The sequence below is a fragment of the Borostomias antarcticus genome (assembly GCF_949987555.1).
Source record: "Borostomias antarcticus genome assembly, chromosome: 1".
Taxonomy (NCBI): Eukaryota; Metazoa; Chordata; class Actinopteri; order Stomiiformes; family Stomiidae; genus Borostomias; species Borostomias antarcticus.
In genome coordinates this window covers 38557590-38584783 of record NC_140234.1, presented here as the reverse complement: position 1 = coordinate 38584783, position 27194 = coordinate 38557590, and the positions used below count along the sequence as shown (strand labels likewise).

General features: G+C 43.8%; 3 protein-coding genes across 3 annotated transcripts in view; 1 reads left to right on the top strand and 2 right to left on the bottom strand.

The window, feature by feature from the left end:
* gdpd5b (glycerophosphodiester phosphodiesterase domain containing 5b) overlaps nucleotides 1–16209 on the top strand; it is a gene marked incomplete at both ends in the record, with an annotated part of 46994 nt that extends 30785 nt beyond the window's left edge. Inside the window, 8 exons of the mRNA XM_084447120.1 lie at nucleotides 1340–1490; nucleotides 2007–2228; nucleotides 3667–3824; nucleotides 4095–4242; nucleotides 11754–11836; nucleotides 13989–14003; nucleotides 15212–15324; nucleotides 16121–16209. Of these exons, the coding sequence (XP_084303246.1) occupies nucleotides 1340–1490; nucleotides 2007–2228; nucleotides 3667–3824; nucleotides 4095–4242; nucleotides 11754–11836; nucleotides 13989–14003; nucleotides 15212–15324; nucleotides 16121–16209 (979 nt within the window). The remainder of the gene's footprint in view (nucleotides 1–1339; nucleotides 1491–2006; nucleotides 2229–3666; nucleotides 3825–4094; nucleotides 4243–11753; nucleotides 11837–13988; nucleotides 14004–15211; nucleotides 15325–16120) is intronic.
* A 1670-nt stretch (nucleotides 16210–17879) lies between these two features.
* On the bottom strand, nucleotides 17880–21621 carry hspa13 (heat shock protein 70 family, member 13). Its single transcript, XM_084444637.1, has 5 exons — nucleotides 21497–21621; nucleotides 20769–21109; nucleotides 20217–20430; nucleotides 19832–19999; nucleotides 17880–19656 (listed from the first exon to the last, which is right to left on the bottom strand). Exons 1-5 carry the CDS (start codon nucleotides 21519–21521, stop codon nucleotides 19076–19078), a joined length of 1329 nt encoding a protein of 442 aa, XP_084300763.1. The 5' UTR covers nucleotides 21522–21621; the 3' UTR covers nucleotides 17880–19075.
* Nucleotides 21622–22790: 1169 nt separating this feature from the next.
* Nucleotides 22791–26672, bottom strand: samsn1a (SAM domain, SH3 domain and nuclear localisation signals 1a; the record flags this gene model as incomplete). Its single annotated transcript, XM_084461804.1, has 8 exons — nucleotides 22791–22960; nucleotides 23798–23945; nucleotides 24237–24449; nucleotides 24582–24733; nucleotides 24899–25016; nucleotides 25391–25528; nucleotides 25702–25779; nucleotides 26616–26672. The coding sequence occupies 8 exons, from the start codon at nucleotides 26670–26672 to the stop codon at nucleotides 22791–22793; spliced, it is 1074 nt and encodes a 357-aa protein (XP_084317930.1).
* Nucleotides 26673–27194: the final 522 nt, after the last annotated feature.

Sequence of the window (27194 nt, the reverse complement as noted above, 5' to 3'; positions counted from 1 at the left end):
GTCCTCAAGTGTTTTAGCCAATTCATGAATGTAGATGTTGAAGAGAGTTGGACTGAGGCTATTGCCCTGCATCACCCCACGCCCTTGAAGGAAGAAGTCTGTTCGTTTGTTCCCTATCTTTATTGCACATTTATTGTTTTTGTACATAGTTTTTATTAAATCATATATTTTATGATTATGATTAATTTGATTATGACACTCTCTTTCTCCCATCTAACACACATAAGATACAGTGAGCACAGTGCGCACAATCTGTCTCCATCACTCTGCCACACATCTAACACCCCCCCCCCCCACACACACACACAGAGGGAGCCAGCCTGAGCAGATCAATAGGGCGCAGCAGGGAGAGGGTTTCAGGCTGGCCTGGGGGGGGCAGGAAAGGAGGGCGGGCTCTTCCATAACAGAAGATGAGCGGAGGAGCTGAGGGAGAGAGGGAGGGGTTGAGGGGGGGTGTGCATGAGCGTGGCAGGTTTGTGTAAATCACGTGTATGTTCGACTGAGGCACGCTTTCTCACGAACGCTTCATAGCCGTAGCCACCTCTGCCTGAGGCGTGTGTGGGCGTGCGCGCGTGCGTGTGTGTGCGTATGCATGTGTTCAAGGAAGCTCATGGAGCGTGGGTATCTTTCCGCCGATCCTAACGAAGGTGAAGGAGAGTGGAGACCGATGACGCCTTCAGACCTCATGACTCCACTGAGTAATTCAACCTGATGACAAACAGGCTGTCAGCAGCCTAATAACAGCCTGGCCTCGGCCACTAACGATACAGTAACACTAACAGACACATACGCACACACACACTCATACAGTAATGCGTACGGATGCACACGTACAGTACACTCACAACAGAAACACCCAGTAGCTCAGCGCACGCCACGGCCGCGCCCACACTCACAAGTGAACGGCGAGATGAATAGTAAATGTTATTTTCAGCCTTTTCTGTGTGGCTGGATGATGGAATCCTGGGAAATCTTTGTTTTCCAGACAGGAATTTGAATGGTAAATACCTGTGCAGTTTCCTCATGATTCAGCGTAAAGGTTGGCCCAAAGCAGGAGGAATGATTTGGCCAAAGCAGGAGGAATGATTTGCTATTCAAAGCGAAGCTGAAAAAGTTGCCTCAAAGCGCCGCACGTCTTTTGCGCTCACGTGCTGCGTGATTCAGATGTGTCTACCTGACTCGGCGATCTCTGTATTGAACCATTGGGCTTTTGATATCCCAGAAGTCAAGTGGTTTGTTCAGACACAGAGGTGGTGCAAAGTACAGTATGACCCACGACCCTCTACCGAGGAATGATGGGATTTGTGGTCACTTAATAAGAAGCCCCTCCTGTTCCCAGTACGGACGGGGTGCCCTTCCTGATGCGCGACCGCACGCTGCGGAGGACCACCAACGTGATGAAGGTCTTCCGGGAGAGACAGATGGAGGACGCCTCCCTCTTCAACTGGACCGACTTAAGGAGCCTCAATGCAGGGCAGTGGTTCCTGAAGGTACCGTCCCAGTCACAACCCCGCGGCAGGGGAGAAGTGGTACCCTCCAGTAACGTCAGATTCCTTCACAGAGACTACTGGCTCACTCTGAGTCAGTTTACAGAGGCTGCTGGCTCACTCTCTTAGACAGTTATCTGGTTGAAATGAATATTACCAACATCAGGTGGTTTCATACTTGGACTCAGTCGTACAGTACAGTATGTTCGATAAAATCTCCCAAAGCCTGGATCAGTTGACTCGGCTGAATGGACATCTGGTTGATAAATCGGTAAGCCAGACCCATAGTTTTCAAATTACGCCAGCCACCATAGAAGACTGCATTACAATTCCACTTCATCCATAAATGCACTTGATTGACTTTAGTGACCTATGTACCCGTTTGAATCGCTAATCTCATATGGCTGGATGGGCAACAGATTCGTGGACGAGTACACGCTTCACCCCATCCAGTCCTTCTAAAGCAGATATCAGAAGGATGGATTATAACTGTGTGTGTGTTCGTGTGTTGTGCTCTAGGACGACCCCTTCTGGACGGTCCAGTCTCTGTCCCAGCAGGAGCGGAGGCAGGTGGGCAACCAGAGCGTGTGCAGCCTGGAACAGCTGCTGGGGCTGGCGGCCAGGCACAACGTCACGGTGGTCTTCACCCTCAGGAGACCCCCGCCCCAGCACCCCTGCCACCACAGCTGGATCAACGACACGCTGGACGTTGTATGGCGGACAGGGATACCCCAGAACCTGGTGAGGACTGGACACACACACACACATGCATATTATCCTCCCTGAATTCTAGCGATGTATCGAGATATAGCCCTAAAGATTGCTAAGGAATAATAGGGAACACTTTATATCAAGGTCCTCTTATTAAGCATTAGTTAATAGGTAATAAGGCCCTTATAAGATGCTATAACATTAATATGTGTTAATAAGACATTTATGAGTGTTAGTAATAGCATCATAAACATTTATTGTTATATAAGACATTTATAAGAAACTTGGTAAAGGACGGAATATACTGTAGCATTATAAGCCATGTTATAAGGTTATTTACGATCATATACAACAGACGATATCAAGGTTTTGTCAAACAGTGCTCTCTCAAGATATAGCTGCTAACATACTCAGTGGATCCATAGGTGCATAGACAAAATCCCACAAAAACATCATGAACTCGTTTTCAAAGACAGGAAACTCACCGAGTGGTCACTGGTGTCCGTTGATGCTCTGACAAAAAAATCGCAATAATGGTCAAAAGCTAATCTGACACACCAGATTTGCTTTGCGTAACCATCAGGGAACTCTCCGTTGGAAACTAGAAAAGGGTGGGAACTTTCAAAAATACTTGGCAGGTGATTGGATAAACCATCTGTCTGTCACCACCTAGCAAGCGTTAACTTCAACTGCTCCCTGCTGTCGTCACCCCTAGACCCGCCCAGTGTCGCTGTTTGTATTTCAAATTCCTCATGGAACCAACACTATTTGGTGAGATCGTTTTCTGATCTGGCACAAACAGATCTCTATGGAGAGTATCTAGACTGATTTGCGAGAGAAATGGAATGTGAGCTTGCGAAATCAGGATGGTCTCACGAGGCTATAGTCAAAAGCTAAAAAAAATTAAAATGTCCAAATTAACTGAGACCTTGTTGTTTGGTGATGTGATTATTATCTACATATCCCAATCGTTCTTCCTCTGGGAAGCTCAAGAAATAGCTGCTTGTCATTTTTTATTATTATTACTGATTAGCGATATTGCCGCTCACGTTAGCTAAATTGACAGTGTTATCGTTGCGACAAACCGGATGTTGAGATGGACCAAAGTGGTGTTATTGTTTTGAACATTCCATGAAACAGTCTAGTCCGAATCCAAGCCCCCTGTCCTGATGAGGTGTACTGTATGTGTGGGTGCCCCCCCCCCTCTAATGAGGTGTGCTGTGTGTGTAGGTGACGTGGACCCCCCCCCCCCCCCTCTAATGAGGTGTGCTGTGTGTGTAGGTGATGTGGACCCCCCCCCCCTCCCCTCCAATGAGGTGTGCTGTGTGTAGGTGATGTGGACCCCCCCCCCCCCTCTAATGAGGTGTGCTGTGTGTGTAGGTGATGTGGACCCCCCCTCTAATGAGGTGTGCTGTGTGTGTAGGTGATGTGGACCCCCCCCCTCTAATGAGGTGTGCTGTGTGTTTAGGTGATGTGGACCCCGGAGGAGGACCGGGGTCTGGTGAGGCGCGAGGCTCCGGGTCTGCAGCAGACGTCCGTGGAGAAACGACCTACTCACGACCTTCACCAGCAGGGGATCAGCAGACTGCTGCTCCGCTACAACCAGGCTAGCACACAGGACATGAGGTCCAAATACACACACACACACACCCACACACACATACGCATACTGTACACACACACACACACACACACTCACACACTCACATACAGTACACACACACACACACACACTAGGATCCACATGTCTGATTCTATTGAAAGGTGTGTGTGTGTGTTAATTATTTGTGTGCACGTGTATATCTGTGTGTATGTGCACGCATTCAAGTGTCTGTGTTTAACTGTTGTGTACTTTCAATGTTTGCCTAAAACAGTCCCACCTGTCTGTTCCATCAGAGACTTCTCCAGGAGCAACATCAGCGTGACTCTCTACACCGTCAACGAGCCCTGGCTCTACTCAGTGCTCTGGTGCAGCGGGGTCACTTCCGTCTCCTCTGAAGCCCCCAACATCCTCAAAAAGGTGCCTTACCCCATCTGGCTCATGGTAAGACCCCCCTCACAGCAACTTGTAATGACACACACACACACAAACACGCACGTCACTACACACTAAGCCAACGTGTGTGGACATTGCACTGACTTGCATTCATTCCATATCCGCTTACCAGTGGAGGCTCGTCCATTGAGGCAGGGGAGGACAGTCCTCCTCAGTTTTTGGAGAGAAGAGAGGGATTAAAATATAAATATATGAATGTATTTATTCATAATTAATATTCTCAGTTTTGTTCATAAAGCAGGTTTTCCCTATGGATAAAAACCCATTATTGAAATTCAAAGCTCTAAAAGAAAAACCCATTATTGAAATTCTAAAGCTCCAACAGTGACATCTATAACATGCAGCTGGAGGACCCATAGATATCTATGGAAGGGAGGCTAGCCTCCCTTAGGGCGGGTTCTTTTCTCTTAAATCAATGTAATGCCTTTTTTCTTGCTAATTTGTGATTGGCCAAAACGCTGAAAAATTACCGCAAGGGGGACAGTACTCCGGCCCTGTCTGAACAGGATTCAGATATTGACATTTTGTTAGTCCAATCACATTCCAGATTTACCACAGTGAAGGCCGATTGAGTCGGCGTTGATGTCTGTGTTTCTCTTCCCTGTGCCATTGGAGACTTTTTGTGTGTTCGTAGCTCCATAATATAGTACATCCGAAAGTATTATGGGACTGTGATAGTTATTTTAGACTTGTCTAGTCCAAAGATTTACCAAGATACGTTCAAAAGGTTGAGTCTGGTTTATTGAATGAAATCAAATACTTGCGCAAGGACTTCCTGACAAACGCAGCAAAGGTGGTTCAGTCAGAGAAGTGAAGTCAGTCACTTCTGCCCTGGCTTATATTCAGTCTATGCGTCATCGTGAGGGGACGGATATCACACAGTGAAAGGAAGGAATGTGGGATGAAACTCACTTTGACAAAGGTCTGAGAAGGACAAGGTGTGGCCTTTCTGACTTGGACAAAAGAGCGAGGCAGAGCTATGCAGAGTGTGTTTACAATCACAAAAGGGGGGAAGAGTTGGTGTTTTACATTAGACTGAAACTGGGGTTTGCAAGGGACTTGGGGGGAGGTGATAAATTACAAAGACAAAGGCTAAGGTGTTTGGATGTAAATTCCTGGACAATCCCTCATTTGTGCCTGAACAGGCACACACAAATAAAATATAAAATCCAAACACAGTGTAAACAGTCAGCTATGCTATACATGTGGAAAGGAAATAATCTCTCCACTAGGTGGAAACTTTAATTATTTCCTCTCAACGTGCAAAATCACACACCAAAACCCCTTGCTTCAGAAATTTGACAGGAAACAAGATAAAAAAAATGACATGATTATATACTATTTATAGTCTAAGAGTGGACAACCATTCACCAAAAAACAAACTTGATTTAACAAGGCAAAAAAAAGATAAAATGGTTACCAGTGTAAGAGGGGCAAAAAACCTCTTGGTCAATTTAGAGGAAAAACCCAAACTTATTTATCAACTCATGTTTCAATCATTGCAACTCTTGTAAACAAATATGATATTTTTCAGATTATTTCAAAGTTCATTCACTCTTGTGAGGAGGTGACCGGCAAGGTCAGTCTCCGATTGCTCATCAGAGGAGGGGAGAGTGTGGCGGTGACTGTCAAGGTCACTCTTGTTCACAGTGTATCCCAACAGTCATTTAGGTGGCACTTCTCTTTTGGGCAATAGAATGTCATTGGGGAATGCAAGGCGTCTTCTCTTCTAGATCGCAACTTCGATGTCGCGTTGCTTGAAATCAGTTATGTTCAATGTTAGTGTGTGCAGGTGTGTGTGCGTGTGTGTGTGGTGCATCTTGTGAGGAGGTGACCAGCAAGGTCATTTTTCCTCCGATTCCTCGTCAGAGGAGAGGACAGTGTGATGGCCCATGGTTTTGGCCTCTGAGCCCTCTGGTTCAGCTGCATTCTGATCTCCTGGTGTTTGCGATCCCTTGGTGGACCGTCCTCTGCTGCTTGGACCCGTCGGCAATGGCTTGCATGGGTCCAACGAAGTCCTCTCAGATCGCTGTCTGCGTGATGAGTAGAAACTGGTACGGCCCGAGCCACCTCGGCGAGTTCCAGCTCCTTCGTCTGTGGTCGTGGATTAGGACCCAATCCCCAGGAGAGATGTGATGCAGGAACCCCTCCTTAGCCTCAGGAAATGGCGGTCCTCACTCTGTTGGAGACATCTGTTAACATCCTCCGCCACCCCTGTTTTTGAAACATGATCTGGCCCGTGGGCTAGTTTGAAAGCATAATGAAAACATGAACGAGGTAGTACAGGTTTGTCATTAGGCCCTAGATACAGGTTAGTTTGGTGGTGGAAATGTGCACTTAGTCCTTCATTTCTTTTTCTCCGCAGGTGGAGCAGATGCTTGTAGGTCAGAAATGTAGGCTCTTGAACTGAACCCGGTCCATCCCTGTACTGCTCCACTTAGGGCCGGCCCGGGTCGTGCTGCTGGAGGGCTCACCTCGGCGCTCCCGCCTCCAGCACAGGCTGATGAAGTGCTCCATCTGTGGATCCACAGATGAGAGACACAAACAGAGACAAAACAGAGCAAAAGAGAGTCCTCTGGTCTGGTCTCCCTGTTCCCTTCTTTGGTCAGGAACGGTTATTCAACAGTCTGTAGGAGATACTCAGAAACATGGTTAAGCGCAAGCTCCTGCTTTGGGGAAAAAATTTTGTTATTCTGTCAGGAAAACTTAAACAGGGTGACTGTTTAAGTGTCATTTAGAGCCAGTCTGCAGTAGCCTACTGTGACATCAGGGGCAGTGTTAGAATGACTTCAACACGCTTAGTCCCCAGTCATGATCAAGGCAATTGGATTTGGCTCTAGCAGTTCTCTTGCGATTTTATGAAAATAAAATACGCTATATTCTCGTCTCAACAAAACAACACCCCCTAAGGGTGAAAGCAAAAAATTCCCTGAAGTCAGGATAAAAATAGAGATGGGTCAAAGAAAATGACACTAAAATGAACTGGCTTCATTTACAATTAACTAATCAAAGAACTCCATCAAAGCTTCATTTGTATAGCTAAAATTTGTATATCTAAAACCTCCCTCTTCTGCATTTGAGGACAGAGTATTTGGGCACTGCTCCTGTTTCATACTTATCTGTCGCTCACAGTGAGTTGGTGACATGGCGTTGGTCTGCATCTCACGAAACCCAGATCGCCCATCTGTAGGGAAACAGGCCAGTAACCTCCGGTGTCCTGTGCCCGTCTCCTGGTTCGGCATTCACCCATCACTCCCGGAACGACAGTTGTCTGTAAAATACCACTCAGAAAAAACACTCAGGCCCGATGAATGTGCCTCAAACTATAAACATGAGATATTTAACATACTCATTTAAAAAATATATAATTGGGTTATGAGATGGTGCATTCAGATTAAGACACTAGCAACCCTTATCTATTCCCCCCACTATTATGCACAACCCTTATGTCTTAAGCTACATATCAGAAAGAGAGACAAAACAAACAACAGTTAAAACAGACCAACAGCAGGTTCCAATGTCCCCAGGAAGGCATGATCCCATGATCCAGGCTCCTCAAAGACCTGCCGCCCAGGGTCCATAGCACCTGAAAATTAAGACTCAAAACACAGACTGGGTTCAATAGCAGAGGAGAAGGCCTAATGCCAGCTCCTCAAAAAACACATTATCATTATATGAATGAAAATTCATACAGTAGAAATGCATAAAACGAACAGCTTATGGCCATTCATTGACTATTGAAACAAAACTCCTGAATCAAACACCTATTCAACCCTGTCAGACTTTTGAGTTCGCTCTACATCTATTTCATCCTGTTTATTTACCTTAAAAATTAAAACTCTCTATCTTGGCTAGTTTAAAAATCTCCCTTATGGGTTGTTCAAGGGAAAACTCCAGCAGGTGGCGCTCGACCCCAAAATCGGAGGCTCTTCCTTCCGGCCCTGTTCGGACAAATACCTCGTAGAAAGGGGTGGCTTAACTCGTAGAGAGAAAGGGGCGTGGCTAATGGCGCAACAAGTCGAGGGGGGGATCTAATTTTAAAACAGAGTTATTCTGCTGGGGAAATGGCGGAGAGACTGTTTGCTGAATCTCCTTATCTTTCCTTCCTGACCTAAAAAAAACTCTCTCGTTCTACTCTCCCAAATCTTAAAAACAGACCAGTCTAGAGAAGTAACAGGCTTTTCCCTTAACCCTCTAGCTGAGCCCGAATCTTAGAATTTAACACTAAAATGTCAGATGTGGATGTAAGAAATCGAAAATGCTTTAGCACATAACGAAATTCTGCCAACAAACGCTCGCAGAAATATGCTTCAGTGCAACAATGTCATCAGGCTAGACGTTTGCAGTAGAATTCTTTACATCCTCTAGCATATCTTAATAACTAGTGTTACAGGGACACCTAGTGGTGATCCCAAAATGTTGCATGTATGACCCGGATGTGGTCTTTGGTTGTGCGCGGGGAAATTTAAAGAAACAAATCCCAAATAATCATGAAGCAGCCTAAAAACCCCAAAACAGCAACGAAAAGAAACCTTATGGTTAACTCACGGCGGGAAAGAATACAATTTCGAAGAAACAAACATTAAGACACATTAAAATTCGCTTAGTACTCACCCAGTCAGGAATCTCTTTGTTCTCCCTCTGGCTCAAGGCGGATCACCGGGAGTTGTTTTCCTTATCTCCTAGGCAACCAGCTAGCTAGCCTACTGGGAATCTAGCAGAAATGTAACAGTCTAAAAAGGGTACAAAACAATACTTTACCTGGATCCATGGCGCGCGTAACAAACATACAATCAAGAGCCGAGGCTCAAAAATGCAATCAAAAATCCCACTGAGCCGGCGAAAAATAGCGCTTAGACAAACATAAAGACAACACAACCCCGTTCGGGGACAAAAAACAGACACTCCGGAGGTTAGCTGGTAATCGCACTCACTGCGAACTTCAACCCATTTGGAAATCGCACTCACTGCGAACTTCAACTCATTTGGAAATCGCACTCACTGCGAACTTCAAGCCTGTGGGAATCGCACTATCTGCGAACTTCACTCTGTGGAAATCGCACTATCTGCGAACTTCAATCCTGTGGAAATCGCACTATCTGCGAACTTCAACCCAAAACGTTATCCTAGAAGTGCACTCTCACTTCTTAACTACAGCCGAGCCGACAAACAATCTAAAACTGTGGTCTACATCAACTGTAAGGGAGCGAGTCCCAAACCCAAAATTATACCTCTTCTGAAGAGAACCCCCGGTAGCCTAAACAAGGACGAAGTCAAAACGACAATACGATATAAATATGTATATTGCTGTTCACATCTCCTTGGATAGTTACTTACTTAATACCCACGCTGGGGTTTCCTGTTTTCAACCAATCCAGACCAACACAACTGAACCAAATCAAGGCAAATACAACTCAGAACCACAAGAGGGTTCGTTTAAACGTACCTGTGAGCCTCAGGAATCCAGTGGCAGAACTGAGGAAATAATCTCGGCTAGCGCTCTGGCGCAAGAGAGAAAATTGATTTTCCAAGCCCATATGGACCGACACGTCTGTCGATCAGTCCTATCCACTGGAATCCCGGCAACACGCAGGTAGTCCTCCCAGATCATCCCCGTCGCCAAAACTGTGATAGTTATTTTAGACTTGTCTAGTCCAAAGATTTACCAAGATACGTTCAAAAGGTTGAGTCTGGTTTATTGAATGAAATCAAATACTTGCGCAAGGACTTCCTGACAAACGCAGCAAAGGTGGTTCAGTCAGAGAAGTGAAGTCAGTCACTTCTGCCCTGGCTTATATTCAGTCTATGCGTCATCGTGAGGGGACGGATATCACACAGTGAAAGGAAGGAATGTGGGATGAAACTCACTTTGACAAAGGTCTGAGAAGGACAAGGTGTGGCCTTTCTGACTTGGACAAAAGAGCGAGGCAGAGCTATGCAGAGTGTGTTTACAATCACAAAAGGGGGGAAGAGTTGGTGTTTTACATTAGACTGAAACTGGGGTTTGCAAGGGACTTGGGGGGAGGTGATAAATTACAAAGACAAAGGCTAAGGTGTTTGGATGTAAATTCCTGGACAGGACATATTATACATCAAACTGTTCGTCTATTTGTCTTGATTCTAGCCATCTAAATAAGCTGACATAAATACTTTTTGAACTAGAGCCGTCGGAACACGACAGTTCCACTGGCTGGCTATAGCTGGTAACGTTAGCTACGAGGTGCACGTCAGGCTATGGCATAGGCAGGCGCGCAGATTGGTTGGAGGCGCAAACTGTCGGCAACTTGTCCAAAACATTTCTAGAGACTGGGTCACAACACCGGATCGGAGAAATCCACAGCCTGGCTCCTGCTTGCGAGAGAATTGATCGCTTTGCAGTGATTATTCCTCATCCAGTGATGGATGGGTGGATGGAAAACTTTCAACTGAATGTTCATATTGTTCTGATAATTGTAGGCTATAGCAATATAAGCATGGCAGCTTTGACAGCAACCCAAATGAGCTAATCCCATAGCTGTACCATTGCTAGCTAACTATGAGCGAACTGTTGGATACTGCATTTGCTGTGCAACATATTCCATTGTCCAGTTGTCAAATCTATTTGCCAACAAACTGTTCGAGAGGCTGCACAGCTCAGTGTCCCCTAATCAAAAACATTTTTCATATATCACCTAATCTCTCCAGCACCTCACCAATATCAATTATTTTCTCTCTTTAGAGAAGAGAGTAGCCTAGCTTACAATCCATTACAACAACTATGGCTTACAATGTTTTATTGTTGTTTTGTAATATTTTATCATGAATATGATAAATAAATGCTGCATGTAGTTAAAAAGTGTTATTCAGATTTTCATATGCTAAAATTGACTGTAAATCCTTAAAGCTGATATTTCAAATAATAACTGACTGAGGGAAAGTGCCTCCCGGCGCCCATGGGCGGTTCGCCTCTATTCCTCCTGTCCTCCTCAGTTTTTTGAGTCACCAGCCGCCACTGCCGCTTACCCTAACCATAACCTTTGCCCTAACCCCAAAATCCAATTGGGAACACCTACTTTGTCCCCAATTTGACATGCCGTCCCCAATCAACTGGTTGCATGTCTAACCTTTGTCCCCAAATGTGGCCTAAATCAGGAACACACACACAGTGACATCCTGTGAGCCTCTCTGTGTTTTTATACTGGGGACCAGCAGGGGGCGCTCAGGCGCAGAGTTCAGGCTGGCCAGAGTGTGAATGCGCGCTATCATAGAGGATTCACAGTTAGTTGCCATATCAACTTTCCTATATTTTAATATTTTATTTTGTTGTGAAATGCAGTGAAACGGTATGTCATATTAACCCAAATTGTGTCAGGTCATGTCACATAATTTTTTGAATGTTTTGTTTATTTTTAACACATTCCATTGTATTACATGGTGCTGTTGCCCTGAATAGTTTTAGGAGACAGGGCCACCTGGTGGTGAAGTGTGATAACTAGGGATGTGTGTTTGTGTTGTTTCAGAGTCCAGATGAATACTGCCTGATCTGGGTAGCTGCCGACCTTATCTCCTTCGCTGTAGTTATTGGAATATTTGTTTTCCAAAGGTAAGTGCTCATTTTTTGTGAGGTACTCTTGAGTTATGTGTTATTGAATGTGGGGAAGAAGGAATGCAGAAAGAAGAACACCGTAGATCAGGAAAATGTTATGTTCTACTTCACTCCCCCTCTCTCTCTCCCTCTCCCTCTCTCTCCTCTCTCTCTCTCCCTCTCTCTCTCTCTCTCTCTCTCTCTCTCTCTCCCTCTTTCTCTCTCTCTCTCTTCTCTCTCTGCCGTTCCACCCCTCTGTCTCTTGATTGCTGGTAATTATACTGACATGCCTCTAGGCAACCTTTACGTACTTCACACACCTCTCAATCAGCATCTGACCCACACTCATACAGTGTCTCGCACACACGCACACACACACACACACCATCTCAGCTTCACACGCACACATGGCTGAAAATTAACACCCGCCACCCGCCAATGGCGGGTAAAATTTCCATTTGGCGACTAAATTTCGGAGGCTATCCGCCACGCTGGCGGGTAAATGTTTGTACCAATAGAGTCATGTAATAAATTATGCACTTAAATAGCTCCCCCGCTGCACCAAATAAAGTTTTCAGTCACATGACTGTTGTGGAGCCTCGCACACTAGGAGAGACTGGTGACGCGAGGCTACTCGCGCACAGAAAATCGTTCCCATTTACCTCAGAGGACGCGCGCTACTACAGTCGACACCTACAGTAGATGTGTACCATCCTGTCTCTGGGCTTCCATAGCATATCAAGCCACTGTTTCTCAGAAGGGATGTCTTTGATCGCTTGTCATGTAGTTTATAAGCTCTGAAGATGGTACTGGTTCCTCCTTGATTGACTTCACTGGTCATCCAGCTCAGGTTTAACTTTACATGATGACAGGCTGTGAATATGTTACAGTATATGTATTTTGTTCATAAACACATAAAGACCATGAGGTTAAGGCTTGGATCATTTAGGCTATATTTCATATTTGTGTAGGGTTAGGTAGTTATGGATAATTCTACACCGTGGAAGTGAATGGAAATTAATAATTGAATTTCTATGAATTGCAATGTTTCTAGGCATCGAATTAAACTAATTTATTAGAAATTTTACTTTGGCCTCTTCCTTAAGCATGTATTCAACATAATGCTATTATCTGAATGAAAAGTATTGAAACAGATGTATAATGTGACAAAAAAAGGCAATTTATTATTTTGGCCGGTAAAAAATATACTTGGCCGGTGGATTTTTTCATCTACCAGTCCCCTTGGCAGGTGAGCCAAAAAGTACATTTTCAGCCCTGCATGCACACTTATATGCACAGCTGTTTTCCTCAAGCAGTGTGATTAAGCAGTAATGCAGCCTCAGTGATTTGCTCCAAACACCTCATATGATCACATGACCTGCGCACGGAAGAATTACACCACAAAGCTTTATTTCCAGAGGAATGGTAAAAGAAAAACGTATCTTAATTAGTACTGTATCTCTTAACTCGTAGCTTACTTACATCATTGCAATTTTTGTATTAAATATTCACAAGTCATCTTCCCAGTAAAGGGATGAGACCACGACAGGGAGGGTGTTACAACATTTATCTGACCAAGTTCATCTGCAACAATGGAAATCAAAGGGCAATCTTCAGAAACCCCCCCAAGGATTGTGTTGTTAAGCCCTTTTACTGATACTTTCATTTTACGCTACAAACATTTCAAATATGTTGTCTAATTGATCGTTCTCTGTCAGATAGCATGTACTTTGGAGTGGCATCCAATGATAATGGAATATACTGATACTGTATGTGGAACTGAATGGTTTTCTGTGAGATGGTCACTAGCGTGTAACAGTGTGCTTTGCTGAGCCTTAATTCTCTATTTGGATGGAAGAGACCTCCATTGCAAGATCTAATAATGGTGGAGGTTTGCTATGCTAAGCTAAATGCTAAGATCTGATAATGGTGGAGGTTTGCTATGCTAAGCTAAATGCTAACTGCTGCCAGCTTCTAAACTGACTCTATTGTCTCTTCGCCTTCTTTTCTCCCTTTTTCCTCCTCCTCACCTTCTTCCTCCTTCTCCTCTTCCTCCTTCTCTCCTCCTCCTCTCCTTCCTCCTCCTCTCCTTCTTCTCTTCCTCCTCCTCCTCGTCTGTTCTGCCTGATGTGCATGCTCCTCCTCTCTGCTGCATTCTGGCATCTGTCAGCTATCACATGATCAGGTAACTGGGTCACCTCTGATGACCCACAATGCTCTTTCCGTCCTTCCTTCCATCCTCTCTCTCTCATTTCTATCTCTTTAATTCTTTGATAAAGATTACTTTGTATTCTTTCACCATTCCTGATTACACCACTCTACTCATCTCAGAGCCTCCCTTCTCTCTCTCTCTTTCTCTCTCTCTTTTCTCCCACTCTCTCTTTCTCTCATCTGTATCGTTGTCTAGTGCATTGCTGCCACTTCTCCTTATACCCTCTAGAAAACATCACTAGCAAGCTCACTACCTGCAGCTGGGCCTAAATCTGTCAGACTGCTTTCTGCTACTCAGCACTACTCTCTTCAGATTTACAGCTCATCCTATTAAGTGACTTGAATTAATTCAGTAATGCCGTTAAATACAATTAAATGAAGTCGTCAATACATTTAGGAATGCCGTAAAGAGGGAGACACTCTGGAACTGTTTTAAAATGGATTTATGGTGATTTGGACAGAGCAGTGTATTTGCCTCCCTTTATAATAGCATAGCTGAGACACGCACTATAGCTAATGCGTTACGGTATGTTAAATAATCTTGGATGGTTTTTATTGAAGCCGGAAGCCACTATTTTACTTGAAACAAGTGCCCTAGTAGTTAAACACCACCAACAAAATGGATTCATAAAGTAGATGCTCCTCCAGTTGACTATCATGATCTCTAATCTTTTCATCCATTAACTGAGGGGTGTGGCGATAGGACAGGTCCATGGCTCTTTCAATATGTTCTTTATAGATTCCTCTCTGTCAGTATGAATGGACACATTGATTCAATTAGATTCAGTCATTCAGTTGATCAAACAACGCACATTACAATATTTCATTTTGATGTTGTCTGCTATCAAAGCTGCCAGAAACAGTTGAAAGGTACCCATGAAACTGAGTAGAAATATCAAAGTGAAACCAACAAATTTGATTATTAAATATTTTCCAATCTTGTCAAACTTCTCTTGAGCTCAATGTGCTCATTCATACCAATGAAAACAGAATATCATAAACTGACTGATTCTGAATAAGAAACAAAGTAAATAAAATAAAATAAAATAAAAAGCCATCACACATGGACCAAGTGTAGCTCCACAGAGACAACCCTGTATATGTGAGCAGAGACTTCAGTAGCCCCAGTCTCCCTGGTTCCCAGCGTGACCCCTGACCTCTGGACATGTGGTCTCTCGGCAGGTGGAGGATGAGTGGCATGCGCAGCTACAACCCTGAGCAGATCATGCTGAGCGCCGCTGTCAGGAGGTCCAGCCGAGACGTCAACATAATGAAGGAGAAACTCATCTTCTCTGGTGAGAGAGAGAGAGAGAAAGGGAGACTGAGAGTGAGCGAGAGAGTGAAAGAGTGAGTGAGTCCCACGTGGCCGTCTTGTGTGTCTTCATGCATTTGTTGCCGTGTGTCTCTGGGTTGCGTCCTGATAGTCTGAAATGGCTCTCCTCTGGCTGCTAGTTTGGAATAAGCTGGATGGCAGGGATCGCTTGCTGGATGTTCTGCCAGTTCTAATGGGTCTCATTGTATTCAGTCAATGAATAGAGGCAACTGTTTCAGACTATCTGGACCATGTCCAGTGTGTGTGACCCCATCCCAGCATGCATCTCTCTGAGTGTTTGTGATTGTCCTCCTCCTCTACAAGGTCAGCCGCTGTAGCAGCCTCATCCTCCTCATCACTCCGCCTCCTCTCCATCCCACCATCTGTCCATCCTCCTCCGCCAGCGACCCCTTCGTTTCATCCCATCCCTCCCCTCCTACCTCTCTGTGCCCGCCCTGATGCCCCCTCCCCTTCCCTCCAATCACCTATCAGAGACCAGAGATGTATTGGGGGGTGGGGCTTGTAGACAGTGCACTGTGACTCTCCAGCCAACTGTGCAGTGGGAGTGAGAGGTGAGTCAGAAGATGGGTCTTCACTGAAGAATGGTTTGTTCAAAAGCCTCTTAACAATAGGAGTTTGTTTTGATATTTTCATGTCCTTAAGCTTCTGTGTTGCATTTACTGAGTTGCACTGGTGTGGCATGTTTGGTTTGGATGTCCATGTGCAAGTGCTGTGGATTGTGTGCCTAACTGAATTCCCTTTTATCTGGCGCCCCCCAGAGGTGAGCAATGGAGTGAGCAGTGCTGAGGAGATGTTTATGGAGAATGGCTATGATGACTACTACACCAACCAAGGGATCTCTCATTAACTCTTTGACTATACCAATGTGAATCTACTGAAGGGTGCTCCGCTAGCACGTGGAACAAGGAGGAAACTAGGAACTAGGAGGGACAAACGCTCCCAAGTGGCTGGATTTTCTGTGTTCTGATAGCTCTTGTTTTAGTCAGTGCATCCATAGTTTTAACTCAGTTCCTCTGTGGTAGTGATTCATTGACAGACTGCTGTATTGCTGTGTACATTCTCTAAATATGTGTGGCTTAGCTTGTCATATATAACGTGCACAAGCACTTTTTATTGATTCGCCAAATCTGTGGCCTCCTCTCTTATCTGGTAGATGTTTCGGAGGCCCTACCGTTACCAATGCTTGCTACTCTAGATTAACATTTCCATGTCTTTTTTTTGTCTTTCAAAGATGTCACTTTCTAGTAAGCACTGTAGATGTGTAGTTGGTAGTGATGCAGATGCAGAACGTTATGATGTTTCAGCCTGAAACTGACCTGTTGCGTGATCCTGCCTTTGGCACTCCAGTATGCTGTACATTACCTTTATAAAAATAATACAAACACAAAAGCTGTTTACAGAGGTCTTGCCTTCTATTTACAAGATGTAATATAATTATTTTAATAGACGTAGAGTAAACATGTTCTTCATCGGTGCATGTAATGAGCATATCAAGTGACTTGTGAGCTATGCTCTCTGAAAAAGCTGATAAATTGTCTACTGGACGAACTGTTCTGACCTTATTCTTTTTTGAGTTGATGTGAATGTTGTTATTTTTTCTTCCAAAGGGATGTGTGTTGTATAGACATTTTACTCCCAGTGTGCAGTTACAAAACATGGTGTTATTGTCCAAACAGTTGTTTTAGATGCTATGGTCAATTGAGAATTATATTTGAAATATTGTGCATACGTATTAGCAATAGAGTTGAAGTAATTTCTGTACTTGGCTAAACGACCTCTAAGGAGAATTTCAGCTTTTAGTATTGTGGTGTTGGAAAACAAAAATGAATCAGAGTAACTGGTTTCTAGGGTAACATGATATTAATAAATGAAGTGGGGTGTATTAACTGTGAACATAAAGCTGTAAGCTATTGAATGGGCGCTATTGAATGGGCACTATCATAATGGCTCGCACAGGGTCAGGAAATGGATCAAAATGTGTTCATTTACTTTTGGTATTATTGTGCCTCAGAAGTAGACATTAAAGTGCTTCTGACAGATAAAAGTGCTTTCCTTTGTTGTGCTTGTGTGGTGTCTGTCCTAGCGAGGTCAGTGGGTGTAGCACTCAATATTAGATCTGCTTAGTCACATAGATGTGCTGGAAACATAATTTATCAGAGGTTTCTTTATCAGTTTATCGGTTTATCAGATCAGTCTTTTTATTTGATTCCATATGAGATAATATTATACATTAGCATTCTTGTGAGACCATCCTGATTGTGTGAGATCACGTTTCACTATGAAACAAACCATCTGGTGTGCATCAGGTTAATTATACAGACTTCTAATGCATATATTTCTATGCTGTGCATTTAAAGTTCACATCTCTGTTAGAGCAGCATGTACTTTATTTGAATGGCTTTATCGTGTCCTACGTACATGGTGCTACATTTGTATTAAATTTTGCTTTCATTTTGTTTGCTGCTCCACTAAAGCCTCTCCAGACCGAAGTCAAAATAATAATAGGAAGAAATTAGTTTTGATAGAATGTAAAGCATGTCGTTCAAGCATTTATAACAGTGATATTCATGGGTGTAGTATGAGATGGGTGCTCTGAAGATGAAAACTCACAGTATAAAAATAGATCTTGTTAAATCTCTTACAATAGAAAGATCAGTATTACTCCCTATAATCTATGTGCAACATCACAAGGACAGTATCTAAGGCATACAGTAATACAGTATTTCAATAATTAAATATTCCCCCTGTAATCTTGGAATGTGTGATGGTCTGTACATTGTCCTTTAGATTCACTACAGTGAATCATAATCACACTATGCTCTCCTCCCAACAATGTCCATGATTTACCCTGTTCCTGTTGTGACAGTAACATTTGTTTACCAACACATTCAACCGGCGCCCTATGCAAGCCTTTGGTCCTTATATGGCACAACTAGAGGTACATCAATAGAAGTAAGAATAGAACTGAACTCAAGTGTCAGCCCGTGTATTCTTTGTTCCACACCTAAGAAATAGCATGCGTTTTTGCACCAGACGAAAGATGTTGGTTAACAAGTTGCAATTCTCAGAGTGCAAAAGTATGTCCCTTATTTCCTTCAAATGGCATCATCAAAAACCTCATCCAAAGAGATTCTGACCTGAGATCTGCACCTAAATGTCTCCCAACGCCAACAAGGCAAGGCTGGTGATATTATGCAGATCTTAGGTCAGAGGAATACTATGCAAATCACTGATCTCCTTAAGGGACAGAGGTGATCTTCATTACAGAAGATCACAGTTAAAAGCTCCGGCACAACAACACCAACTCTACTACAGCAGCTCTGTAAAGGCACAAGCACGTTGAGATGGGCATTAAACACACACACACAGTACAGAAATAAATAAATAAATAGCTGAAGATGGATTGGCTGGCCCAGTCTTCTAGAAAGATTTTTCCTAAAATTGAACACCATTGAATTTAGCTACCACAGTTGGTCATCTGTTAAGTGCCCCCCTGCCCCATACACACACACACACTTCCCCAAGTTGGGCCAACAGTAAACATGAGACTGTTTTCTGCAACAAGGCTTTGAAGGGACTTGTCCATGATGACATATGTCAGTACCCATTACACTTGTACCCATTACACTTCGGCACATAATTACACACTCATCACTTAATATGGCAAGTCCATGCGGCATATTTCTCTGCTGCATTTGCAGCAAGCTACAGTATCAGTTGAAGTTAGTCTTTCGCAAGTGCCTGTTGGGCACTTCGATAGCGCTGACCTGCAGGGGCCAGGAGCCGCCCATGATGCCTGCCTGTATGGCCACACCCATCACCACCGCCAGGTCTGGGTCTACAGACGTGTTGGGCTCCTTCCCGAAATACTCCTTAATGAGCTTCCTGATACGTGGTATCCTGGTGGAGCCTCCGACCAGAACGATCTCATCTACCTCGTGCTTCCCCAAGCGGCCTTCAGCCAGCACGGTCTCGATAGGGGCCAGAATCTTCCGGAAGAGGTCAGCGTTGAGCTCCTCGAACATCTTGCGGGTGATAACAGCTTGGAAAAGGACAGGTCCTTTGATGGGGCCTTGGGGAACTCCTGGGCTCTCAGGGAGCTCCAGGTGAAGAGGTACCTGGAGCTGGACACTGGGCTGCAGAGTGAGGTTGAGCTTGGCTGCTTCCACAATCTGTCGGAGGCGGTGGATGTCCTCTTTGAGAGTGGGAGGGACACCATACTGCTGACGGACTCTCTCCATGGTGTACTGGAGGAGCCTCTGGCTGAAGTCCTGGCCTCCCAGCTTGTTGTTACCTAGGGAGGATGAGGGCACGTTAAAACTAAATACTGGACATCAACAAAACATTCCCATTAGAATCAGTACCAAATAATCCATTCAGAACACCAAAACCAAACTTTACAGTTTTAACTGATGACAACAATGCCATCTACCATCAAACGAAAGGAGGATTCATTATCATCTGCCTACCGGCCATGGCCCTGGTGAGGAACATGCCCCCCTGTTTGTTGAGCAGGGACACGTCCAGAGTGCCACCTCCCAGGTCCACCACCAGCACGTTGAACACGTCCACCTTGTGTAGCCCATAAGCCATCGCTGCAGCCGTAGGCTCGTTGATAACGCGCAGGATCTCTATCCCTGTGAGTGTAAGGGAAACAATAGTGCACACTACTTTCCATATAGAGGCAATATCAGCCTAATGAATTAGTATCAGCATTGGTTCTTCAATGTTCATTTCCAATTATTATTTCCACATGATAATTTAAGAATGCTTTGTCAGCGTAATTATTGTGCATATTGTGTATTACATCACTCTACGTTTTATCAAATGCTAACAAATAGTTGATGTACAGACCAGCCAGGTTGGCAGCCCTGATGGTGTAGTTTCTCTGCCTCTCATCAAACTCTGCTGGCACCGATATGACGGCCTTCTGGATGGGCATTCCCAGCTGACGCTCCGCCATCTTCTTCAACTTCAGCAGGAGCCGGGACCCGATGAACTCTGGGGTCACTGTGAAGGTTTGGTTGGTGGAGACCACAAACTCAGCACTTCCGTTGTTGTTTATCACCTGAAAGAAAGGGGGATGTACTGCAGGTCAGGACAACAGCTTAGAACATTGTAACATTGGCACACAACATACAGTACAACATTCTGTATATGTTGGAAGTTACCAGAAGGTTGACTACATCATTGTGTAGTCACACAATATACTCTGGCAAGTACAGCTTTATGAAAACAATCAATTTACTCCATAAGATCAAGATCAAGATTCCTTTAATTGTCACATGTAATGTACGGTGCACAGTCACAGTGAAATGTTGCTTCTGGCTCCAAGATAATGTTTGATACAGATAAAGTCTAATACTCTTATTACCCTACAAATGACAAATTTACATGGACATGTACCTTGAATGGGTAGCGAGCACTTTCCTGCTCAAGGACCTCCGGTAGGAACAGCTTCCCGATGAAGCGCTTGGCATCGTAGATGGTGTTCTGAGGATGACTATCGGCCAGGTCCTCAGCTTCATGGCCGGCGAGAACCTCAGTAATAGTAAAGGACACAGCACTAGGGATGCTCTTCCTTCCCTCCTCATCCCCTATCACTTCAACCTCCCCAGTCCCCGGATGGAATACTCCCACCGAACAAAAGGTGGTCCCCAGATCTAGGCCAATCACTCTGGGTTTTGGGGGAGGCAGGTACTGCTGACCCAGATAGCCAGCCAGAAATAGAGCCAGGATTGTTCCCCCTGTAAAAGTATGAGAGTTAGGCCATAATTATAATTAGTGAAGCAGGTATTGGCTGTAGATTTATTGGTATTGGCAATAGATTTTCTGTTGTATAGCTTCATCAAATAGAAATAACAATACACTATCTAGTTCTTCATTGTGTACTAGAAGTAGCCTACGTATCTATCGACTACCGAGAATGTCCTCCCCAAATCTTGATCCGGATGGATGACTCCTTTAACGTTACTTAATGAGGGAAAGTAGAGAGATCTCGCATCCTAACGTTACCCAGGCTGTGTACAGCGCGCTAGTTTGAGATGAGTCTGTCTAGCTAGCTTATAACGCTATTTTAACGCGGTTATTTCACAAACGGACAACACAACAATCCTATGTCTCATCTTACTTACCAAATATTGTCATTTCTCCTGCCATTTTCAAATATGAACACGACGGAGAAATTATATTTGACGCTGTCTGTGTTCCACCGGTTTCGATGATATACCCGGATACATCACGAACACCACGTCAACATTACAGATTACTTTGTGTTGTGGGAAATGTAGTTCAATAATGACAATACGTTGCTTTAAAATCGATGCGAACACAATCTAACTACATTTACCACAAAACCAATCTCTGGTCTGACGTTTGAAGGGGTACGTTCAAAATCACAATGTTTTGCCAACGGGTTGGGTTGCGAAAAGTAATCTCGCTGCCGGGTTGCAGCCTTTTTTTCTTTTTCTCTGCAAAGTAGAATGACGAATTAATGTTGAATTAACACATTGAGACCAACATTATGTTCCAGGTGTTAAAACAAATTTCACATCAATTGGCGTTAGTTTCAGTAGTTAGTTTCACAAAGGAAAAAAACAATGATTTTAGAATATTTCCATCTAACTTTTCTTGTAGCCTCTAAGCCTAAGCAGCCGCTAGAGTTCACTGTTTAGTATATTGAGTCTGACCGAATACTGTATATAACTTCTCATAATATAACTAGTTTTTTCATTTTGTTTTCCCATATGGTTATTTTTTACAGATAGTATGGAGGAATGAGGATAAGTAAAGAAGCTGTCCAATACCTAAACTGTTCTGTATCCTTATATTCTGGTAGAATGCATGATATGTGAATAAAGAATGCAAGTGAATAAAGCTAGTTCCACAGGGTCCCAGTCAGTTACATAAATAGTTTATTATGATGGCTTAGCAGATTTAGATTAGGCTACATTTATCCTTTGAGTTTTATTTACACAAATTGTTACATACAGGAATTCTTGAAAATGCTCAAAACACACACACACACACACACGACAATATCATATATCAAAATCAAACATTTGAAATATTTTGTGTTAATGGATTGACCAGAAAAATAATAAATGACGCACAATCGAAACCACCAAGTCAATGTTGCAGTGTTCTTACAGGCCGACAGTGTTCCATCCAAATACTAATAATCACCTTTTTGGCAACAGGCTTTCACAATACCCAAAACCACTCAGTCTAATGGGTACATAGAAAAGTATAATAATCTAAATCGCATGGAAGAAAGCTGGTTCAAAAACGATAAAACATGTCACATCCCATCCATGATATATCTCACTTTACAAACCAAACATACGAGTGGAATACAGGAATAGTGAACTTTAAATTTGCATGACAGATAATAATAACATGTTAGCCGATATTGGTGGTTGTACGTGGTTAAGTGCCAGCTGTGTGTGCTTCTGCATGGCTGTCGATGTCCTCTTTGCTGTTGTCTGAGCACTCTGATGGGATATAGCAGCCAGAGTCTCTGGCACAGTCGTTCTGCTCCTCCAGCCTGTGTGACGACGATGACTTGGGTTCCTCACTCTCTCGCACTACATCTTCACCTGCGTGTTCATTAACAAAAACTATTTGGTCAGAATCTGATACACATACATCTGAGTTGCCCTGGTAGTCAGTTAAATTAGGATGCTATTTTCACGTAGCATACTGGAGTTAAGGTTGATTAAATGACTGGATCCCTCTCTGGCTGATGATCTTGGTCTGCCAATAAGCGTGGCGCCATGCGTCTGCCAGGGCCATCTGTCTGGTCAGACTCTAACCCAGACTGGCGTTTATTCAGACCAGTACACAGGATTGTGTGTGGTATGTAGACGTACACAGTAAGTCGTTTAAATACACTCCATTGTGGGTGGCAAAGAAAAACTTGCCAGCATTGCTCATTTCTAAAACTGGAATGGAAACCAATGTTTTCCATTGCGTGTCTAAAGGCCATGTGGTCTATTCAAGTTCAAGTGTATCAGATTAGAGGAAGAGGCAATGTGCCTTTTTTGCAGTCAACTCATGTCAAACTAGTAGAGTAGGATCATTTTTACAACGTGCTAGGAATTTGCTATTCGAGACAGAACAGTGCAAATGGCAACAAAAAGCTGGTGCAAAAAAGGATCATCTAAAGAAAAGAACAATGTACAAAAAGTAGTGCAGTCAGTGTACCTGTATATACTGAGTATGCAGAGTGTAATGTGCAGGTTAGTGTGTGTGTGTGTGTGTGTGTGTGTGTGTGTGTGTGTGTGTGTGTGTGTGTGTGTGTGTGTGTGTGTGTGTGTGTGTGGCGTGAGGCGTGAGTGCGTTGTGTCCTATACAAACATTAGAACCAGGACATTTGCCCTGTGGCTCAAAAGTGTCCGTTGTGGCTCAGGTGTTGTCACTGTTGTGATACTCACTCTCTATGTAGCGGAACTCTGCTGCAGCCAGCAGCCTCTGTCGGTGTTCAGGGTCTGTCACGTTCAGCTCCATCAGGTGCTTCTCCTGCAGGTGCCTCAGGTCCTCTACCGTCTCATAGCCATTGAGGAGCAAAGCAGAAGCATATTCCTAGAATAAAGAGGATCAGTCTCTATGTCATCCGTATCTCATATCTGACAGATGCCATCTGGACACAGCATCACTTCCTTTATCTAGTAACTGAGACAAAGCTGTCCCCAAAACTGTGGGTCTGATTATCATCAACTGTGGGACATTTTAAAACCATACACTTCTACGGTTCTAAGGTTTTCTAATGGGTGCTTCTACTGTTTTCTGATGGTCTGTTTTTATTGGACTTCCAGGTTTGTATAATGGTTTAATTCAGCCATTTAGCAGCCACTTTGACATCAGAACCCTCACCTCCAGATGAAGGCGTTCTAGTAGTTCCAGTAGTGTTTTGGGTCGAGGTCGCCTACATAACTTCTGAGGTCTGATCTTTGGGGCCTCTTCCTCCTTCTCTTTCTCGATCACAACGTCGACATAGATGAACTTGAAGTTGCCCACTTTCTTGTTCAGCATGCCTGTCCATATACCCATGGGGGGTTTGCTGATGATGCTGATAATGTCCCCAACCTTAGAAAAGATATCAAGAAATAAAACAAAATGTAGATTTCTAGAACTGGACTTCTAATCCTATACCTAGACAAAGAAACATACACACACTGTACCAATTGCTGCAATCCCATTATAGCTCACTGTACCTACTTTGAGTTTGAGGGAGTCAGTGTCGTATGGACTGGGGACAAAGTCTGTGTGCACCCGGGCATTCCCACAGAACTGCCCCTGGTACGAGCCGTCCTGCTCCAGCCGTAGACTGCCTCTGTTACTGGAGCCCTCAGAAACACTGGTCACACAACCTAAGCCAGTAGGGCACAAAACATTGCAGTATGATTACACTGAGATTTGTGTGTGTGTGTGTGTGTGTGTGTGTGTGTGTGTGTGTGTGTGTGTGTGTGTGTGTGTGTGTGTGTGTGTGTGTGCGTGTGTGTGTGTGTGTATGAGGGTGGGGGCAGGGTACTTACTGGAGGAGCTCTGACCACTGTAGAGGCTCTCTAAAGAATTGCTGGTCTTCTCAGAGCCTTTCCCTACGTGAGAAACATCCTCTGCTTCTCCCTCAGGTTGTCTGTCAGTCTCATCCTCCTGAGGGACAGTTCAAAAGACTGTTATGAGGGGGCTACCGTAAGACTTATACCAACCATGTTGTACCGAATCCTTCTAAAATGCTTCACGTTGTGATTTAAGATTGTTTGAGGACGTTTATTTTGGTCATAGCTGAATATTCCAAGAAAACTCCCCACAGTTTTGTCACTTAGATTACAAGAGAAACAGAGCAGCTTGTGAAACCATGTGGCCTCGTTAGTGCGTCTGAGGATGTGGGTTAGACAGAGAGATGGTTCAGTAGATCATGTAGGTACCTTTCATAGGCCTGTAGAAGAAAACAGCTCGCTCAGTTTTTTTTGAGGTTCAGTGTGTTCAGCGTGTTCAGTGTGTTCAGCGTGTTCAGTGTGACTCACCACTTCCTCAGAGAAGGACTTGACGTTCTTCTTGCCCATCTTCCGGCGCATGGTGAGCGAGAACGAAGCCTTCATCTTCTTCCCCAGGCTCACTGACTTGGCTGAATTCAAACTCCCACCGCCAGACTCCTCTACCCCCTACAGACAGCACACACACACACACGCACGCACACACACACACACACACACATGCACCCACATACACACACACACACACACACAGTTTACATCAGTTAACACACTGAAAAATACCTATCCTATATAAAGCTTAACTAATTATTGTGATGTATGTAGAGTGCATAGCTTACCACTGAGCCTGCATGTTCCTCTATCTTGGCTGGCGATGGCTGCTGTCTGAGGCCCTCAAACTTGCCAAAGCTGGTGGAGCGCTGAGTGGACAGATTAGAGGCGACAGACTGAATGTGTGTTTACGACTGTGGACCAGTCGCACTCATGGCCTCCATAGAGTGAATTAACATTTGATTCAAAGCCAAACCGGAACAGTAAGTGAGATATTTCAACACGGATCTCACAACAGTTTATTAATCATTATCTACAGTTTATCATTTTTAATATTGCGTGCAAGTGAAGTATTATTTCAGTTGTAGTAAAACACATCTCTTTGTTCAGTCTCTGGTAAATGATGTCTTGTTCTCCATTGCTAGTGTTTTAAGTCTGAAATCCGGCCACAACTGGCTTCTTGAATTCAGAAACAATTTAATTCCATGTGGTTCTGCTCATGGCATGCACTTGGGAGTGTACACAGATTAGAGTTGTGTGACCAGCTGCTACACTGCATCTAATCAACAGCCAGTTATATTGTCCTCTAACACCTTCCATGATCATAAATCGCGTTTTTCAATTTTTCATAAACCTTAGAGTACTCCTAATCTCTCCCAAACCTACCTCAATTTTTAACATCAAATTAATTACATAAATCAATAATCCCTGCAAATCCCTGTTAAATATCACGGCCAGAGTGGTGCTGGGAGCAGCCAGGCTGTTTGAGGGTGACCTTCTGATTCATTTGACTGACACCTCACAGCTCTGAACCACTGATGATCCCCCCTCAACTACCCACCATCCTCCAGACCAATTGACTCTGCTTTTTATAAAACAAAATGTGTTCCTCATACTGTAGGTGTCCTCTTGGAATCAATCATCCACTGCCAATACATACACTCCCCTTTTCCTTAGAAATAGTTTATTCCCACACAAAACCTACCTTTGGTTTGCTGCTTTTTGGTTTGTCAGAGACATTTGAAGCTGCTCGCTGTAGCATTTTGTATCTCTTCTGCTTGTTTCTCAACCTCAATCTTAGATCCTCTCTCTTTCTATCTCTCTTTCTCTGTCTCTCTCTCTCTGTCTTCTGACCAACCTAGTTGACATCAACGTGTTAACTACCACCAAGGCTGACTGACTTTCAACTTCCTCAAAAGACACAGGATGTGAGGCAATTGACATTCTGCCTATTGGTATCGTTTTTTGCACTGACTTGACAACATTATGTGGTTTTTAATTTGTGGAGCTTTGAGTCATTTCCAGGAAAACTTTGATAATGGTTTCACAAATGTTACAGATTTGTAACCTTGTTACAAGGTTACTGCATATTGTATACAATACAATTTACAATACAACCAATACAGTTTGATTGGATATGTTGACCTACCATAATTCCTAGGCAGTGTAAAATAGATACAAACTTTGACAACACCATTTAGCATGTCTGTGATTAGTTATTACTTGATCTATCTCTAGGGTACAGGAGTCTAAGACCCCCTATAGTCCCTCCTTGATTACTAGA

Excerpts from the sequence above, each read along its gene's own strand:
- hspa13 (XM_084444637.1), bottom strand. The coding sequence starts at position 21,521 with ATGGCAGGAGAAATGACAATATTTG. Across the intron at positions 21,110-21,496 it reads AGGAGAAATGACAATATTTG|GGGGAACAATCCTGGCTCTA; the intron begins GTAAGTAAGATG and ends ATACTTTTACAG. Across the intron at positions 20,431-20,768 it reads GTGCTCGCTACCCATTCAAG|GTGATAAACAACAACGGAAG; the intron begins GTACATGTCCAT and ends CCTTTCTTTCAG.